Source organism: Mytilus trossulus, chromosome 10 (assembly GCF_036588685.1).
Source record: "Mytilus trossulus isolate FHL-02 chromosome 10, PNRI_Mtr1.1.1.hap1, whole genome shotgun sequence".
Taxonomy (NCBI): Eukaryota; Metazoa; Mollusca; class Bivalvia; order Mytilida; family Mytilidae; genus Mytilus; species Mytilus trossulus.
Genome location: NC_086382.1, coordinates 68,979,325 through 68,998,433, shown reverse-complemented (window position 1 = coordinate 68,998,433; position 19,109 = coordinate 68,979,325). Strand labels below are relative to the sequence as shown.

Genomic DNA, 19,109 nt, shown 5'->3' with positions numbered 1-19,109 from the left:
TCACAGAAATTTTTTTTATATTATTAAACTTGAGAGATATATACGACATGAAACGAGATCGTCCACTGTAATAATGATTTATTAAAACGAGTACTGGAAAACAAGTATCTGAAAAATGTGTAGCCCCTTCATTAAAAGCAAAAGTTAGAAAACAAAAGTACTATTTCCAACTATATAACAACATAAGTGAATGTCTTAAAAAAGGTCTTCAAAAATGTAATTTATACTATTTAGATTTCAAGATTCATTGTTCCTCATGCATAAATAACACTTGAAGCGCATGAATAAGTATCCATACATTTTTTAACATAAATTGTCATGTTTGAATTTGTTTGGTAATTCCAAGTGATAAGCTATATCTATCTCAAAATGAAACATATGAACATGAACATGCTCACATTGCCTTTTTACGATAGAAATGTCTTGATTCGTTTCGTTATCTCCTTGTTGCAAAGTGGACAATAGTCAAGTTGCTGAGCACAGGTTTCACACGTAATTCGATGTCCACAGCTTGCAAACAACATTGACACATCATTGGTTTTGCATCGAACACACAAAAGCTTCTCTTTCAGCTGTTTGTTTATTTCTTTAAGTGTTGCTGGATCTAAGAAAATAAAGATATTTAAATATAGTAAGACAACTTCTAATAAAATGCTTCGCTGAACACAGCATGATACGACAACAGAGGTCGAACCTTAAACAGATGGGTCAAATTTAACCAATTATTCAAGCTAGATACTGTCTGACTTTATACTGTGATCAAGTTTTTGGCAAACTGAATTTTGTCAAAAATCTTAGAAAACTATTGTGTAATTGAAGATTTCTTCTAGAAACTTGAAAAAAAATTGAAAACAAATATGAACCCCTTTAATTTTGTTAACCCCTCTTGGTCCAATAACCCAAAAAAATCAATCCCAGCATTCACTTTGTCGTATGGAACCAACCTTGTAGTACAATTTTAGAGAGATCCAGACACTGACACACGGGCTATTGTCTTGAACCTAGAAAAATGTTTGTTTTTTGCCACTTTTTGTAAATTTTTATAATGATCCGTTCTCTTAAACTAAGTTTACTACCCGGGAACTAAATGTGTTTTTGGATGTCAAGGTTGTGTTACAACAATAAAAATGTCCACTGATTCAAGTAAAATGGTCTGATCAAATTAACGGTATCAAATTGTCCATATCTTTATATAGCGTATGATGACAAATATTCAGGAAAGTAAAAACAACTAGTATTGCCATTGCGAGCAATAGCGGATGTCACCCTGGTCCACCAATTGGAACTTATAGGCAGACATTTCGAAATTTTTTAACATTGGATTAACATATATACCTCAATATACATCTTTCTGCTAATTTTATGAGAGTTTAAAGCATTTTGAAAATTTTCATATCTATATCGTTTCTATGCTGTCTGATCATGAGGAACTCCCAATATGTATTGGTACAAAAAGTCATTCTGTTAAAATAATTACCAAATTTGATGGTCATCTAAATATAATAACTAACAACACTAGCGAGTATGAAAGCTTTTGTCTAAAAACAAAATCACAAAAATACAGAACGCAGGCGGAAATTCAAAACGAAAAGTCCCAAATCAAATGGCAAAATCAAATGATAAAACACATCAAACATTTAGACAACAACTGTCATATTCCTGACTTGGTACAGGCATTCTCAAATGTAGAAATGGTGGATTGAACCCGGTTTAATAACTGTGTCAGAGGGGTTGCGTTTCTAATGCGTCATCGTACTACGATAGCTGAACATATTCGTTGACAAATTATCGAAATTTTCATTTTTATTTTACACAAGTTAAAAACAGAAATTATTCTAATAACACAGTTAAACAAAGAAAAAAATATTTGGAAGTCGGGTTAAAAAAAAGCAAAATGCAAATAGTTACCTTTGATTGATTTTTGTATTTCTTGTTGTCTACCTTTGCCTTGGATAATGATTTCTACTATATCTTCAATGGTAAAATTACTATTTCCTAAGGAAAAAAACCCAAACAACATGAAAATATGTCAATGAAATATATAAGTATTATCAAATATGTTTACTGTACATCAAGAAATGTAATCTTGTTCCTGATACTCAGATTTGTTTTACTAAAAAACACTATACATAATGCAATGTTTATTCAGTTTATATAACATTTGCCTATTCCGAATATTAGGAACCGCTAATAGGTTATTCATTATTAACAAATTTTGTGCCAATGGTATAGCTAGATATCTTTCAATTGAATTTTAGTCCCTGACACCAGTGAAGCCGTTGCAAATATCGAGTTGTGTGTTATGAGTCATGGATAATTGTTTGGCTTTTACCTTTCATGTCCTTCGAGCATAGATTCTGTTAATGCCGTATATCTTTTTATTGTATTGCATCATGCAAACTATTTGTGTTTTTGAAAAATAATATGATATGGATGCATTATTGTTCGTAGGATGCCAATGTTTGTTGGTACATGCATTTCGACAAGGGTTGCATGCACACTTTAAAAAAAAAAACATGATATCAAATACCACGAAAATGCTATTTTCTTCAATCCACACACATAATTAATCCACAAAGAAAGCTTACCTTCTTTTAATTTAAAAGCTTGCATTGCCGTTGTAATATCTGCTGCTTTAAATTCTAACTCTTGCAACTGCCGAACAAAAGGATGATCGACAAACGATTCTAAAAAGAACAGCTCATGTTATTACATATATTCAAAATATAGAAATTTGACCGAAATATGTTCACATTTATCTCCAAGTACTACTTTTAATTTGATAGAAAGTAACCGTATTGCATCTTAAAATATACTGTAATCAGAATTCTGTTTCATGATGTCAGAATAGAAGGAGTTGTCAGTCTATATATTATGGATTTTTTATCCTGTGTATGCGTAGTTTTAACTAATTCTGATCTGCTGTTTAGATAGTTTTTTGTGAATAGGAGTCAATATTGAATTCAATCAAAATCATTAGTTCAGCCCTGATTATAAGCATAAATTCTGGATAGATGCAAAAGAGATGATTGGACGAACGCGGCATTTAAAGATCTCCTACTGTTGTGACATGCGTCATTACAATTTCATCCAGTGAAATATCTAGAAAACTACACACAGCGCTGTCTCTTCAGTCTTGAATTGAACATGTTGAATGATACAGCTTAGTATATTGTGTTGCATAAACAAACTTATTCAGAATCACTACTGCTAAACAAAAATTGTGTACTTTTAATTAAAGACATACCCTCTGGTCGAGTAGCAACTTCTTCATTCCTTGCTGTTGTCTAAAAATCAAGAAAAACATATGTCACACGTAGAAAACAATTACCCATCTATAATAAATAGGTGTACATTCAATCAAGAATAACTATGAGGAATAACAAATCTCTGTTAAAGATAAGTTGGTGAATGTTAATACAATATAAGTGTTTTAAATATTTGCAACAATTATCAGAAACTTTATTCGATGTAGACAGGTTTACAGGGTTTGAAGTAATTTAGATTTTCGTTGAAAGTGTATTATTGACAAAATTTGTTTAATTGGTAAGTGCGTTTAAGTGTGTATGATTTCCAATTTGACAATCTACAAGAGACCAAATGAGACAGAAATTAACAACTATTAGTCACCGTACGGCAAAGTCTATACTACATAGTCAGCTACATGTATAAAAGGTCCAGAAATAACGAATGTAAAATAATTCAAACGAAAAATCTGAATCTGTTTGTGTACAAAAAATAAACGTAAAATAAATATTCAACACGGTAACAATTCAAATCACTGAATTACAGGTTCCTGACTTGAGACAGGCTTATACACAGCTAAACATGTTAGCGGGTTCCAACCCTCCACTTACCTGGGACAGTTGTTTAACAGTACATCACACGAAAGAAATAGAAAAATAGTTGAAAAAGGCTTAACTCTTCAGATGGATACAAATACAAGAACTACACAGAGTGGACATGGCCGGGTACTAGTATATTCCAAAAACTAAAATACACTAAATACAGATCTGAGAGTAATTGGAGTTACTGACAGCTTTATTTTTATTTCAGTTTATTTCAGGTGGTGATGTACCACTTTAATAAATCCACTGTTCATTTGGTATTCTGTGATTTGTAAGATTTCTTGTTTTGAAGATTGAAACGTTGTACGCTTGTGGTAAAATGCCAATTTTCTGGAAATTTAATTCTTTTCAAACATGTTATCATGTCATAACTTTAACATTTCTATTCTTTGTTTTCCTGCGTTGGAAATATAAGACTAGGGTGCCTGTGTTTAAGGCGTATAATGGTAATTGACCATACTGTCCGTATTTTGGTAATACATTGGTTATTGTACTCTTTAAAACAGAACATACCTCATGTTTAATGCGTATTTCGTCTATATATTCTCTGCCCTTCATTTTGATGACAAATTTGCAGAATGGAAACCATCGTGCATGCTCCTCCCATGGTACGTCCTTTGGTTCCCAGTTACGTAGCCCTCCATCACAATAATGACAGCGGACAGTGTCTTCTTCACCTATGATGACCATCAAATATATTAATAAATGCAAAATTAAAAAAGCAAATGTTCAAAATTAATGCGTCAAATGAATTTCATAGACAAACATCTGCTAAAGACATGACAAAGACAAATATTTGAGATCCTCATGTATGAAAAAGCTGTATCATAAATTAAGGACCTAACATAACACCTCAGACAATATGATTTCCGTTTTATAGAAATAATTGAATGTACATGTAAGTATTTTGAGATAATTTAGTTTTGAAAGCCTAAAGACATGAAAGGAAACATTTGTTTTAACAAAGCATGTAATGATTACTATGCAATCGGTACCAGTGTAAAAATAAGTACGGCCTTTATCAATGAGGAAAACCCGGCTATAAAAGGACCCAACATGAAAAATATGAAATAAGTCAAATTAGAAAACTCAAGAACATTTTTTTTATAATAAAATAGTTGGTCATTTCAAACTAGTTATAAACGTTAAAAACTTATGCCTAAAGCAATTGAGTTTTAGTAAAAATAATATGCAGCATAAGTTTTTGTTTTTTGTCTCAATCTCACTTAAATTTTATAGCTCATACGTCTTGTAATTTATTGATAAAATTCTCAAAAAAGACTTACTACTCTTGTACTTTATCCAGGATAAACACGAAATAACCAAGTTTATTATTAATCTGAATACATTGATAATACTTGATAAGTGGTCTAAATACTGTTCATGTTTTGTATATGACTTAGTTATAGAAAAAATCATGTATACCAGTGTAAAAGAAACCAGCATCCACTAAAATCTCTGGGGTTTGTTCAATATCAGTTCTCCATACACCAGCAAATGTTTTCAATCTTGAATCTTTGTCTTCTAATACAGGATGCTTTGGGTTGTAGATCTAGAAAATAATAAATCATCATTCTTAACCGTTGTGATTGTACCTAAATAAAGGCAACAGTAGTATACCGCTGTACCTAAAATATGTCATCAAGTAAACCATGCAAATAACTGAAAATGACATTATAGTCTTGATCGATTAGAACAGTTAGAACTTTTCCATGCTGGTTTTTATTCTGGTTCTATAAAAAAAAACTGTTAGAAAGAAACAATTTAGATTTTCAAGTAGGTTTTTCAACTTACATTTTACAAGTTGCAATAGTTAAAACAATCTAGTACCCTTAACAATATTTAGTATCAAAAACACATAACGACTCTAACAGTTTGATTATTTTGCTTCTTTACACAGATTTTGTTTAAAATAAGTACCAATAACAAAGAGAACAACAACCCTTGTTGTAAAAGACGTATTGTTTTACATATTTCAGTTCATCAACTTCTGGTTAGCTATGGTTGTTATTGTTATTGTTACGCCGGGCGTGTAAAAAAAAATCAAGAACGCTGCCAACAGCTAGTAATTTTGGGTGTATTTAACCTGTCAATCATATCTGTAACGTGTGCACAACGAGCTTTAATCGTTTATTAGATGTACGAGGAGCGGCGTATGCCTGCCGTCTGTCTAACGTATATAGAATGCACGCTTGGAAGGAAAATAGTTTCTTGAACGCATTTGAGAAGCGTCCCGGTCGTATCTTGGACGTTCTATTATGGGGTGTTTGTTACAAACACACACGCATACGTTCTAGTTAAAGTCGAACGACCTTGAAGCGTATAAAACGTGCCTTAAACGTGTCTCAAACTTATCTGTATCGTTTTCAACGCGCCTGTAGCGTATCTATTACGTGCGTGTAGCGTACAGGTATACGCTAGACACACGCTCGGGTTGGATGAAAATTTTTATGCTGCTTAAAAATGTCCTCGAGTTGTAGCGTCCACAAGAGGTATACCTTTGTATTTCGACGTACTCCAAACGTATGCAACGCGCATTTAACGCTTTCTAAGCGTTTCTCTGGCTTGCAACTAACGTTTACCGATTATGTCAATTTTCTTTGTAAGTTTTGTGCACGCCTGTCTATACGCCAATGTGTGACGCCGGCATCATGAATCGTTTGGTTTTGATTCATAACTCTTCAACTTCTAGTAAATTATAGGTTTACAGAAGACATTTGCAAACGTTTGTGATTTTGTTTAATCATCAGTCTGTTTTGTTAAGCATTTTTATTGGTGTACATGTATCGAAAAACAAATTAATAATATACGTGTATCATTACAATATATAAAATGTCATACCTTTTTCCACCTTAGTTGCACATCATTAACATAGTCCTCTCCCTTTTCACTTTTAAGGAACAAACACCTACAGTTATGTCTAGCATGTTCAACCCAAGGGTCATCTTGAACATCCCATTCAGCCAGTCCAAGATCACAACAAAAGCATCTAACAATGTCAGCTTCACCTTTAAAAACGTAAAGAAATGGAGTTTTTTTTCGGCCAAGAACACATAATCATTTATACCAAGTAATCAAACGTGATATTTCCCCTTTATATGACTGTTTGTGTGTGATGATTTCGACTTTTGATTAAAAGACTAATGATTGTTTGACGTTTGGTTGCACACAGGTACAATGTACATTGTAGTACGTGATCAGGCAGGAAAAATACATAGACCGAAATATGAAATGCCTAGTTACGGCCTTTGATTACCAAAATTGACACATTCGATTCTTTAGATTGCTTAGTATACGTTAGATGGCAAATTCAAATTCAAATGATATGACATGGCCATAGATCTTTCAATGAACTGACAGTTCGGGGGTATTCAGTCAAGATTACCTCCAACATGATTGCATTTATGCCTTTGAATGTTCGTAATATTTATAAGTTATCAAAGCGAGAAATTTGTATGTGCGTAAAGTTCATAAATTGTAAGATATGAACCGTCTTGAAGCTTTACATCTAATCAGTAAAACCTTTACCTGTGTAAAAATAACCGGCTTCAGCCAATAGTATCGGTCGCTGTTTGGAAGAGTACTTCCAGCTAGTATAGGTCTGTAGTCTTGACTTGACGCGGTGAAATTGTGGATATTTAATTTGTGCAACAGAGCCATCAGTGAACTTATATGTAATTGAATTATCATTAAAATGTGAATTGTTTTCTGTGGTCATCACATTGAGATTTGAAAAGTTGTCTTCTAATGCGTGGTTATTTTTCTTAGCAGATTCGTCGAATAAGAAAATCGTATCAGCAGTGTCAGTCAACAGAAACTTTGAATCTTGTTCAACTTTGGCTTCCTCTAAATTTGCTACTTGATTTTCAACAACCATTGGATCTGACGTTTGTCTTGATAAAGACGACACTATTTCGTTCATGCCGTCACATCCAATATCATTTATCTCTCTGCTTGTCTGACGTATTCCAAGTATCATCTCTGCATACCTGGGAGAATTGTTATCAGTACTTGCGTATGTACCTGGAGGACAAAACACATTATCAGCAACAAATACTGAATAGGTGGTTTCACTTCCTTCTTTTAGTAGGAGTGATTTATCATTTAACTTAGACTGCTTCGTACTAAAGTCGACATGTGATCGAACTGGATTGCCTTTTATGTTATTTTCTAAAACAGCAAGATGATTATTTTCACGTGAAGTGCTAGCTTTCGCACAAATCTTGAATCCGTTTCCTTGAACGAAGCTACAGTCAGGACTGCAGCGTGCATGAGCCTCTGATGGATTCTCTGGTGGAATCCAGGAATTAACTGATGCTGTGTAATTACAGGTAAAACAACGGACAATATGCTCTGTTCCAGTGTAGAAAAATCCTGCTAGAACTAATGGATAAGGCCAAAACAGGGAATGGACTGGCCAGTATGTATACGATGCTAGGCGTTCTTGTGGTGTTTTAAAAATCGTTCCACCAGGTAGAAAAATATGTTCACATGGCACATCATAAAGAAAATATCTAGATGGAAGAACTTTTTTTGTCTGTTGATCGGGAAAATCAGATGTCCATGCATTTCTGTCTCGATTTATAAAATGAGTTTCTGATTTTTTATTTTTATCATTTTCTTTCGCTGATCTATATTCATAAAAGTTAAATTCTTTTTCTGGTATTATACCACTATTCAATAGATTTTTCTGAAAAAGAAAAATAATGTATAACTCAAATAGCACGCACCACACATATCATTCAATAAACTTACACACGCATCATAAAGTTCTATAGTGTCTACTTACATAAGAATCATAACCATCAATGTGTTACCCTTTATTTAGATGTAGCATGTCTAATATAACATTCAAGTTGTAAAGAAAAACCCACAAAAAAACAGAACTACTAGCAACACTTATTGAGATGCGCACACACCAAGTAAACGTCATAGCATACAATATCGAGAATGCATGGATACACGACCAGTGGCTGTATATACAATACATCAACGTTGGGTCGCAAACATAGGTTTACAGAATATATCTCAAATAGACTACGACTACTGTTACATGGAAATTATCATATTTCTTTGCGATATGTAATAACATTATTAGACAGTATTGATTCAAATCAAAACAAAATTATAAACATTTGTGGATTATCAGACAAAAATCTGATGGCTTTTCAATATTAAAAAGTTTTCCTTATGCAGTGAAGCACATATTACTGTGCATGTTCTACATGACAACGGATATTAATCAATTGAATCTATCTAAAAGTCTACAAAATATTTTAACTATGTAAAAATATATGAACATCATAAGTTAGTTTACCTTATTGTTTCCTTGTTTTCTTGAAACAGTATGATCTTCTTTGTTAGCTGAATTATATGGTAAAGAGTGTACAAGAACTCCCATTATTTGGTCAAATTTAGAACACAGTTGCTTGTTTGCAGACACAGATGTTATATCACAGTTTAACAGCTGCTGACCTAAAGCAAGAAGGCGAACCAGTCCTTTTTTCAATGGCAATAAGTGAAGTAATAAATGCTTCGCTAATGGTATATCGTCTTCATAAAGTTGATGAATTGTAATATCAGACCTAGCCATAACCTTGGAAACGCATGTTACAGTTGTTTTTGAAATATTTGCACATTTTACTGAAGTAAAATAAGGTTGATAAAAAAGATAAGTCCACTGTTTCTGTGTTATTATGTGCTTATGTTGCTGACTGTTGTTTTTGCATAGGTTACAGCTATTCACACCTTCGACCAAATGATAAATTTCATGTTTATTTTCGTTTAGAAATTCAACAAATGTTGTCCTTTGTAATTGTAAACACTGACGCCAAAAAATAGCATCACAACAATCAAGCAGACACCAGGCTATATCAAGGTCTATTTCATCTACGGTTATTGAACAGTTAAAGTTGGGTGTATTAAAGTTCGATAAGGAACTCGGGATGCATAAAAGGTCGAGATGGATTTGTAGCAGCCGTCGGCGGTCTGGAAGCAAATAGTCAAATGAACATATCTCACATCTTGTGGTAAAATGATAATAATGGTACAAATCGTGCTTATGTTCTTCTATCAAACATTGAAACGATCGATGACTTTGTACCATGTAAAACTTAATAACTTCCTTGGCTGTTCTCAATATTCTCAGTTCCTTTCTTTTTAATTCTTTATATATATCTTCTCCATAAGCATCCATTGCCTTTACAGAAGAACAAACATCAAGTCTTTCAATGTAAAAATAACAACAAATCCTGAAAAAAAATAAAAGAAGGTTTTTTCAGTTCATAATTTTCTAAGAATAACAGTAATTGTGTAGTAAATCAAAATGACATCTATTGAGTTCTTTTCATTTCAGTCAAACACTGTAAACAAGTAATTCGTGTGCTAAGGTGCGTGGGCACTTTCTTTCCCAGGTTGAGCGATCGGTTGAAAAATTATGATGTTATATTCCACGAATTAGTTAGCAAATTAAATTCTTGTACATGATAATCAGCTCTGCTCAGTCTAAAGAGAAATGTGAATGAGAACCTATGGTACAAATATAATTTATAGTTTGGCATGTAAAATGACGCCATAAAGACGCTTGACGAATTTTACTAGAGAAGGGATATAGGCAATCCCGTCCATTTGGTTATCTCTGGTAAAGGCACACATAATTGACGAGCCTTTCCGATGAAGGAAAAAACAGCATTAATAAAATGATAATTTTGTAATCAAAGAGTCTACCACAATGGTCAATATATAAAAAGTGCAATTGGTACCATTCTCCAGCAGTAACCAAATGACATGTAAATAACTATAAAATTGAGAATGGAAACAGGGAATGTGCTAAAGAGACAACAACCCGACCATAGAGCAGACAACAGCAGAAAAAGGTGACCTTCAATAATAAGCATAATAAACTCATACCGCATAGTCCGCTATAAAGGACTCCAAAATGACATATGTAAAACAAATCAAACAAGGAAGCCAACAGCCTGATGTATGTACAACAGAAAGAACGAACAACAAATATGATATGCAGCATCAAACGACAACCATTCAATTACATGCTTCTGATTCAGGATTAACACATACAGAAGAAGGAAGGGTTATACTTGTTTCCTTGCACCAAACTAGCCTGAGTCTGAGTAAAACACAAGACAAACTATAAAAAATAAGCTGAAAAAGGGGCTTAACATTTTTTACCATATAAAGATTTGGACAAGATGACATGTTTGACGGGATAACCCAACAGGATGCCCTAAAAGAACAGAGAAAGAATAAGTAGGGAGAAAATCGGCAAATAAAGACAACCAATAACATTGTTCCCGTCAAAGAATATGCACATTTTTAACATCGGAATCGGAATAAGTCTTATATATAGACCTTCCTACATGTATCTAGAAATGTAATCTTGGATTTTTTCTTGGACTGCTAGGATTTACTGAACGCAAAGTAATGTTAGAGTATTATAATTATGTCCACAATAATCAATAAACTGAGTGAAGTTTTTTTAATTTATTAATATTGTGTTAACAAAACTAAGATATAATTTCGACCAAATCTTTTGTTTGTTACAAACCACAGCAACGGACATCTTTAAACGATAATGGACTGCATTTAATAAATGAGTCCTTAAAGAATAAATTAACATTTTGCACAACGTCACCTAGCAACGGACAAACAAAAGAGTCTGATACATCATTTTGCAGATATGAAGAAAAAAAAATCAACACTATACTGAATAAATACTAAATTAAAAACAATTCAGAAAAATCACTTTACATATAGTTCTATAAAACGAAATGTTATGATTGACTTTTTATGTAAATGAAAAGATGGTACCAGAAGTAATTTGAGTTGTCATATTATATATTGTTATTGAGGATTCAACAAAAATGCATTCTCTTATAGACTCAAGTAACGATAAACTAGTAATTTATCAGTAATCCCCTCAAAAAAATATACTAAGGAAAGGGCTTTAAAAGACTGACGAAAGATACCAGGGGGACAGTCAAACTCATAAATCGAAAATAAACTGACGACGTCATGGCTAAAAATGAAAAAGACAAACAATAGTACACATGTCACAACATAGAAAACTAAAGAATATGCAACACGAACCCCACCAAAAACTAGGGATGAACTCAGAAGCTCCGTAAGGGAGAAATGTAAAGCTAAAATTGTCAAACTCTAACTTGACCAGTAAATTGTCATGATAAAATAATACACCAAATATCAATATACAAAAATGTATTCAGCATGAAGAAACAAGTCTAGAAAACTGATTTACCGAATTGATGGATGGACAGACGGGCAGAGTGCAAACCTAAAGTCCCATTCGACATTTTATTTAGTAAAATGGAGCAATTAAATAGAACTGACTATGCGGTAATGGGCTTTGCTTATTGTTGAAGGTCGTATTGTGACTTATTGTGGTTTATTTTTGTGTCATTTGGTCTCTTGTGGAGAGTTGTCTTATTGACAACCATACCACATCTTCTTTTTTACAATTAGCCTTTTTCAATCTACAAAATGTTTGTTCTTGTGATATCTGATAACAGCGATGCATGATTCTATAAGATCCTGTGTCGGTTGAACAAGGATTTGATTCACCTTGACATTTCAGAACGGGTTTTTGCAACACTGGAAAAAACTTGAATAAGGAAGTTAGACTGATTTCAAAAATCATAAATATACCTGACCCCTGGCATACATTTCTAAAACGTGTATCAGGAAGTAGTTTAAAATCAATTACTAGTATATGTTATAATTGTAATTCGATCATGTGTTTAACGTATAAGTAATACCAATAATGTAGATATATTTTTTTATTAAAAAAGTAATAACCAATCAAAGACAAAAAAGTGTCTATGGGGTCAAGGGATATATGAGTTTCTAAACAAAATAGTACTATTACGCCACGTTTCACATATATTGCCTCATCAATTGAAATGTAAATAAAACCTAATTATGAATTATTGTTTCAAAGAACCACTTCTGTCAATAAAAAATTGCCTGAAAATTGTATGAAACCTCTTGAAAATGCTATATTTGTTTTTGAAAGATGATTATTTTAAAAAGTCACTTACGTATACCAGGAAATATGTGCTTAACCTTTAAACTGGTAGCCTGTGGTACAAACAGTAAATACATATACACCTACATGTACACATATCTTTACTAAAAATAGCAATGATGATATATATAGATTAACGTCACTGGTGGTTATATGTAATACATGTAGGTTGAAAAGCCAATGTCAGAGGTATTTTCGGTATAAAACGGAACATTGACAAACAATTTATCAATACACAGAGATACTAACTTGTACATGTATTAAATATTTTATTCTTCTCGATAACCTCTTTTTATTCCTGAAACCACTTAAATTGTTTTCCGTACCGTTTCTTAATAGCCATAATATTATTCTAAAATGTGAACAGAATAGACAAAAGAAGTAGGGTCAATAAGACCCCTTTTTGGTCCCAAAATATAGCAGTTTTACAAAATTGTGAAAATGTGATCTTTAAGCTATATTTTGGAAAGCAAAATGCTTCTGTTACATAAATATGGGCTGTTTTTGACAACACAATTCACAACTATTGCATAATAGCATCATTTAGTTATGCTAAATTACTGAAATCATTATAATTTTAGCATTTTGGTTAATTTTTAGACGGTTCCGTCTAAAACGAAAGTGGCCGCATTCGTGTTCATTCGTAATATTGAAATGTAAGTTGTATTTGATGATAATACGAAACATATATATAAAGGTTGAGGATGAACACCGATGCGGCAACTTTCATTTTTGACAAAAAAAATCTGAAAAGTGGCTTTGTTTTTTGCATATTTGATAGATTTTTCACATTTAAGCTTGAATCAGAGCGTTTTTAATGATTAATTCAGTTAAAATCTTTCACAAAATCTAATCGAAGCAATTGAAATAGACACTTGAGAGTTTAAAAGTGATCAAAAACTTTCGTTAGATGAACCTGAAATTTGAGGCCAAAATCGGCCCTTACCGGACCTACTCCTTTGTTCATCATGTACTATATAATAAAAAGTTTAACTAAATACAAATATGTAAGCCAATGGCTCTAAATTATTTTGTTTAAAACTTAATGTTATGAATTTTAATTTTTAATAAGTTAAATCTGACATCAAAGAGGATGCACTATACTATCTAAAACAACCTACACGAGGAATAACGCGTCCATTGCATTCAAAATTACCTTTGTGCTGATAAGTCTTGATTTAACGGTGGTGTATCATGTGCACTGATGTTTTGTCGTTTGGTTGTGTTTGACACAATTATGTATCCGTCTAAACTATAGGGTTTTGAATAGCACCTATAAGAGTCGGGAAAGATTTTAGTTTTACAAAATTTCATTTTCACATTATGATAGGCGGGTTTGTGCCAAGAACACTTTTATTTTCAATTTGTGCGTAATTATTTATTTTCACACATTGTAGTTGTCAAGCCAGACTATTCTGTTTTGAAATCCCCGTAAAACCATCGCCAGAAAAACAGCAAACATGTTAAAAAAATATTTTGGTAACATATAAATTTTTGGAACAAAAACTGGTTGACTGATCCTTGAATTGTTGAAGACCGTACTTTTACCTAGTATAATGGTTTACTTTTACAAATTGTGACTTGGATAGAGAGTTGTTTTATTGGCGCTCAAACCACATACTCCTATACATGTATCTATGTAGATCTTTGCGTGCTGATCTATTTTTAATTCACGCTTGTAATTTAGCATGTATTTGCCACGAACACAGTCAACAAATGCTAAAATAATTTATTCTTAAACATGTTGAAATATAGTTCTCCAATATATATGTCGTGTACCAGTTGCTATTTTTAACAGGTTATAATTTGTACAATGCAAACATACAAGTTATAACATGTACAAATTACTGCTTAATATAATGGTTTTAACGTGTACAAAGATTGAAAAATAAGATGTGATTCGTATTCAAGTACTAGTACATTTTTTTGTACATATACATGTACATGTACATGTATATACATATAGATCCATCATTGATACATCATCGTGTCGTGCCTAACATTTTGCATGTAACCAAACTTCAGAATCTATGTTTTCTAGTTAACAGTCAAACGATGTCAGTTTTTTTCTCTTTCTAACATTGGTTGGATATATAGTCTTAAAACTTAAGTTCAATTTTTTGATATTTTGGGATATGGCTATCATGCAGACATTCACAAATTTTTATACAGCACTTATATGCAAAATTTGAGTGGAACTGAACATTTGCCGTGATCAATATACAGAAGCTTATGGAACATATATATGACTGATTGTATTTGACAGAGGAAATTAATTATATGCATGGATCGGACATATACGTATATATGCTTACAAGTTTGTAAAAAATATGTTTGTATGTGAAACTAAATACACCGTAGCATTTGCGATACAAACGTAATTCCTCGAATAAGCCTGAAAATGATTATTTCCAGTTGTCTGCCCATAGACCGTTATTTATGTTCACTTGCTAAGCTTAGTAAAATATTTTGATCTTGCTTGTGTGAATTTGTCAGTTTTTTTCTCTTTCTAACATTGGCTGGATATAGTCTGAAAACTTAAGTTCAATTAGTATATTATATATAGTCGATGCTATACATTTGCTATATTTAGTATGATTGATTTCAGTAGTAATTATGAATTACTAACAGTATTTTTATGAACATGATAATATGCATTATAATATGCAATCAAACTCATGGCACTGTAATGTTGGTATTCAATTTTAAATAAATTTGAGAATGGAAATGGGGAGAGTGTCAAACAATCCGACAATAGAGAAGACAACAGCCTAAGGCGACCAATGAGTCTTCAATGCAGCGATAAACTCCCGCACCTGGAGGAGTCTGTAATCAGACCTAAACAAATATGTATACTAGTTCAGTAATGATAACTTGAAAGTTTAGTTTGGTATTTATGAGCACTTACGAGGCTGTGGTTGTGTGTGTAGCGTTGATGGGTGTGAGTAATCAATTAAGAATTTGTTGTCAACTTGTTATATTGTCAAAATGCAGAATTGACATATATATATATGTTCCGGACCATATGAGTATTTGGACCATACGCGTATGGTCATGACCATATGGGTATATACTCATATGGTCTGACCATACGCGTATGGTCGGACCGTACGCGTATGGTCGGGGTAATTAACAGGTACATTTATGCTTACCTCTTTATATAACCCTTCTAGTTGTCACGTCATTAAAAAAACCACTACCAAAAGTATTTTTTTCATTAATTAGTTATAACAAGAAAAACAGTTTCACACAGTAAATTTCAGCACTAGTCAAAACTATAGTAAACACATTTATTTCAAATACCGATATGTTATTACGAGTGAATGGCAAAATGTCGACCTGTGAAGATAACTTCCAAAAATATCTTAATGAACTGTTCCACAAGAAGTCAACTGTTTTACACAGGATAAAGACTCTAATAAATTGCTTACTTTTGAATCTTAATATAATTAACATCAGCAGTGCAATATTCAATTTTTTTTATACTTATACGTGTTTTGTCAGCAAGGACACTAGTTTATTTTTTAAAGTTGTCTGGTGATATGATGTACTTCAGTCATATTACGATATTGGGGATCTAGAGCTTTATCACCGTAGACTCATCGGAATGACCCAGGACCCAAGAAAAGCTATGGTACAAATGTATGTATCGTGTGGCCGTAAATGTCACCCTACGCATCCATGCAAGAATACAATAAGGCGATGAATACTAACTTTGACATCAATATTTAATGTTATTTGAATTGTAAATAAAACAATTGCATGTAGAAATCATTGTTACTTTAAAAAAAAATCTCATGCATATTATTGAAAAATATACCTATTTGGTCCAAATACTCATATGGTCCGGCCCGTGTATAACCAAACGAGTATATACTCATATGGTCCGACCATACGCGTACGGTCAGACCATACGCGTATGGTCGGACCATATGAGTATACGCATATGGTCATGACCATACGCGTATGGTCCAAATACTCATTAGGTCCGGAACATATACACACATTCATGTATATTATATGCATGGATCGGACAGATACGTATATGAGTATATATGCTTACAAGTTTGTAAAAAAATATGTTTGTATGTGAAACTAAATACACCGTAGTATTTGCGATACAAACGTAATTCCTCGAATAAGCCTGAAAATGATTATTTTTTTTTATAAAGATTAGACCGTTGGTTCGTCCGTTTGAATGGTTTTACACTAGTAATTTTGGGGCCCTTTATAGCTTGTTGTTCGGTGTGAGCCAAGGCTCCGTGTTGAAGGCCGTACTTTAACCTATACTGGTTTACTTTTTAAATTGTTACTTGGATGGAGAGTTGTCTCATTGGCACTCACACCACATCTTCCTATATCTATATACTAATTTTATCAAAAGGATATGTCGTTCATATGATTGTTACGCAGTAGTTTTAGCTTTATCATAATTAGGAATTTCTCTCTTTTTTGTTTTAGGTCACTGACAATTAAGCCAGAGATGGAAAATATATTCAAAAGTAAAATCACAAAAATACTGAACTCAGAGGAAAATCAATTTGGAAAGTCCATAATCACATGGCAAAATCAAAAAACAAAACGCATCAAAAACGAATGGACAAGAACTGTCATATTCCTGACTTGGTACAGGCATTTTCAAATGTAGAAAATGGTGGATTAAACCTGGTTCTATAGCGCTAACCCTCTCACTTTAATAACAGTCTCATCAAATTCCGTTACATTTACATGATGCGTTAAATAAACAGTCACAATTAATAAGATAGTCAAAATATGGGTACATCAGTCATCATCGTATAACAATTTAACAGGACACAAAAACATCTACTACTAGTATCTACGAACACATTCCCTTCACAGACCTGAAAATTTCAAATGCTTCTAAAACCCATTGAACTAATATTGTATTCTTCTGATGTTTCAGTCTCATTGAAAATTCCTTCGGGAGTTTTTTTTTAAACATTTGAGACAAGTGGAAAATATTAAAAATATTTTAATCAAACTAAACTCCAATCTAATTAAAAACCGATCTCTCATGCTCCCGTTTTCTGATATGTCGCGTGGGAGCGACATATCAGAAAACGGGAGCATGAGAGATCGGTTTTTAATTAGATTGCTTTTTTTTATAATTCATATTTTTTTCTTTCTTTCAAATCATTTTTATTTTACCCAAATTTACAAAATTGATAGCATGGTCAATTTTACAATAAAAAGTAACAAATTTTAATAAATATGTTTAATATCAACACTAGGGCCAAACAATTGTTTTTATTTTTATTAAGTTGAATTTATTCAAATTGTCCCATCGTCTTAAATGAAAGTATGAAAAAAAGTTGTGATATACTGGCTCATGCGAGATTTATATAGAAAGGGTTCAAATTAAATCTCTTTGAAAATGAGATATTGACCCCCCTCTGTTATATCATTTTAAACTGATCTAAGTGTCCATGTTTACATGTAAATAATGCAAAACATTTATGTCAATGAATCATGAATGAGGGGAGAGTCTGAGCTTAAAAAATTACAGGGGGTAATGTAAAAGCATCTCCACACCCAATATTATTGACCTTTCACTAATAATACTACTTAAATGTACCTATATGTAGCCACAAGCTAATAATTGTCGGGGCGGATCCAGCCATTCAAAAAAGGGGGCTCCCAACCCAGGACAAAAGGGGGAGGGGGTTCCAACTATATGTCCGCATTCAAATGCATTGATCTGTCATGAAAAGGGATGGTCCCAACCCCCGAAACCGAATGTAAACTAAACATCAAGTTTCAAAGTTAAAAATCGATCTTCTCCTCCGTAACCCAACATACCCCAATCTGAAGTATTATAAAACTTGGACATCCAAAAATATCCAAGACCCCACAAACATAATTATGCTATTGAGACAAAAATACTGTGAAGTGTACATGTATGCATTTTTGTGGCTGTTATGGCATCTCCTATAAGTCAATACTAAATGTTTCAAAAAAAATTTAAGGCCGTCTTGATATTTATAGAATTCACATATTATTCATGCATGTTACGGTTATCGACCGTGAATTTCAACAGTATCATAATTACATGCCGTTTGTATGATGTGTATCCATGACCGTATCAATGAGAATTTGGTATTTTTTAAACTCAGATTGTAAATTTTATTTAAATAAAAAGCATTAAATTCTTACCTCTAAAATGTACGTCTTTACAGTTA

General features: G+C 32.6%; 1 protein-coding gene across 2 annotated transcripts; it reads right to left on the bottom strand.

Annotated features, from left to right (window-relative positions):
• Window positions 1–19,109, bottom strand: LOC134688419 (uncharacterized). 2 transcript variants are annotated; one of them, XM_063549125.1, is made up of 10 exons: window positions 19,084–19,109; window positions 9,166–10,099; window positions 7,377–8,538; window positions 6,690–6,856; window positions 5,274–5,400; window positions 4,362–4,525; window positions 3,248–3,287; window positions 2,589–2,687; window positions 1,909–1,995; window positions 1–604 (listed from the first exon to the last, which is right to left on the bottom strand). In XM_063549125.1, the coding sequence occupies exons 2-10, from the start codon at window positions 10,042–10,044 to the stop codon at window positions 408–410; spliced, it is 2,922 nt and encodes a 973-aa protein (XP_063405195.1). In that variant the 5' UTR covers window positions 10,045–10,099; window positions 19,084–19,109; the 3' UTR covers window positions 1–407. The 2 variants fall into 2 exon arrangements, with proteins under 2 accessions (XP_063405195.1, XP_063405194.1); XM_063549124.1 differs by lacking the exon at window positions 19,084–19,109 and adding an exon at window positions 12,923–13,004.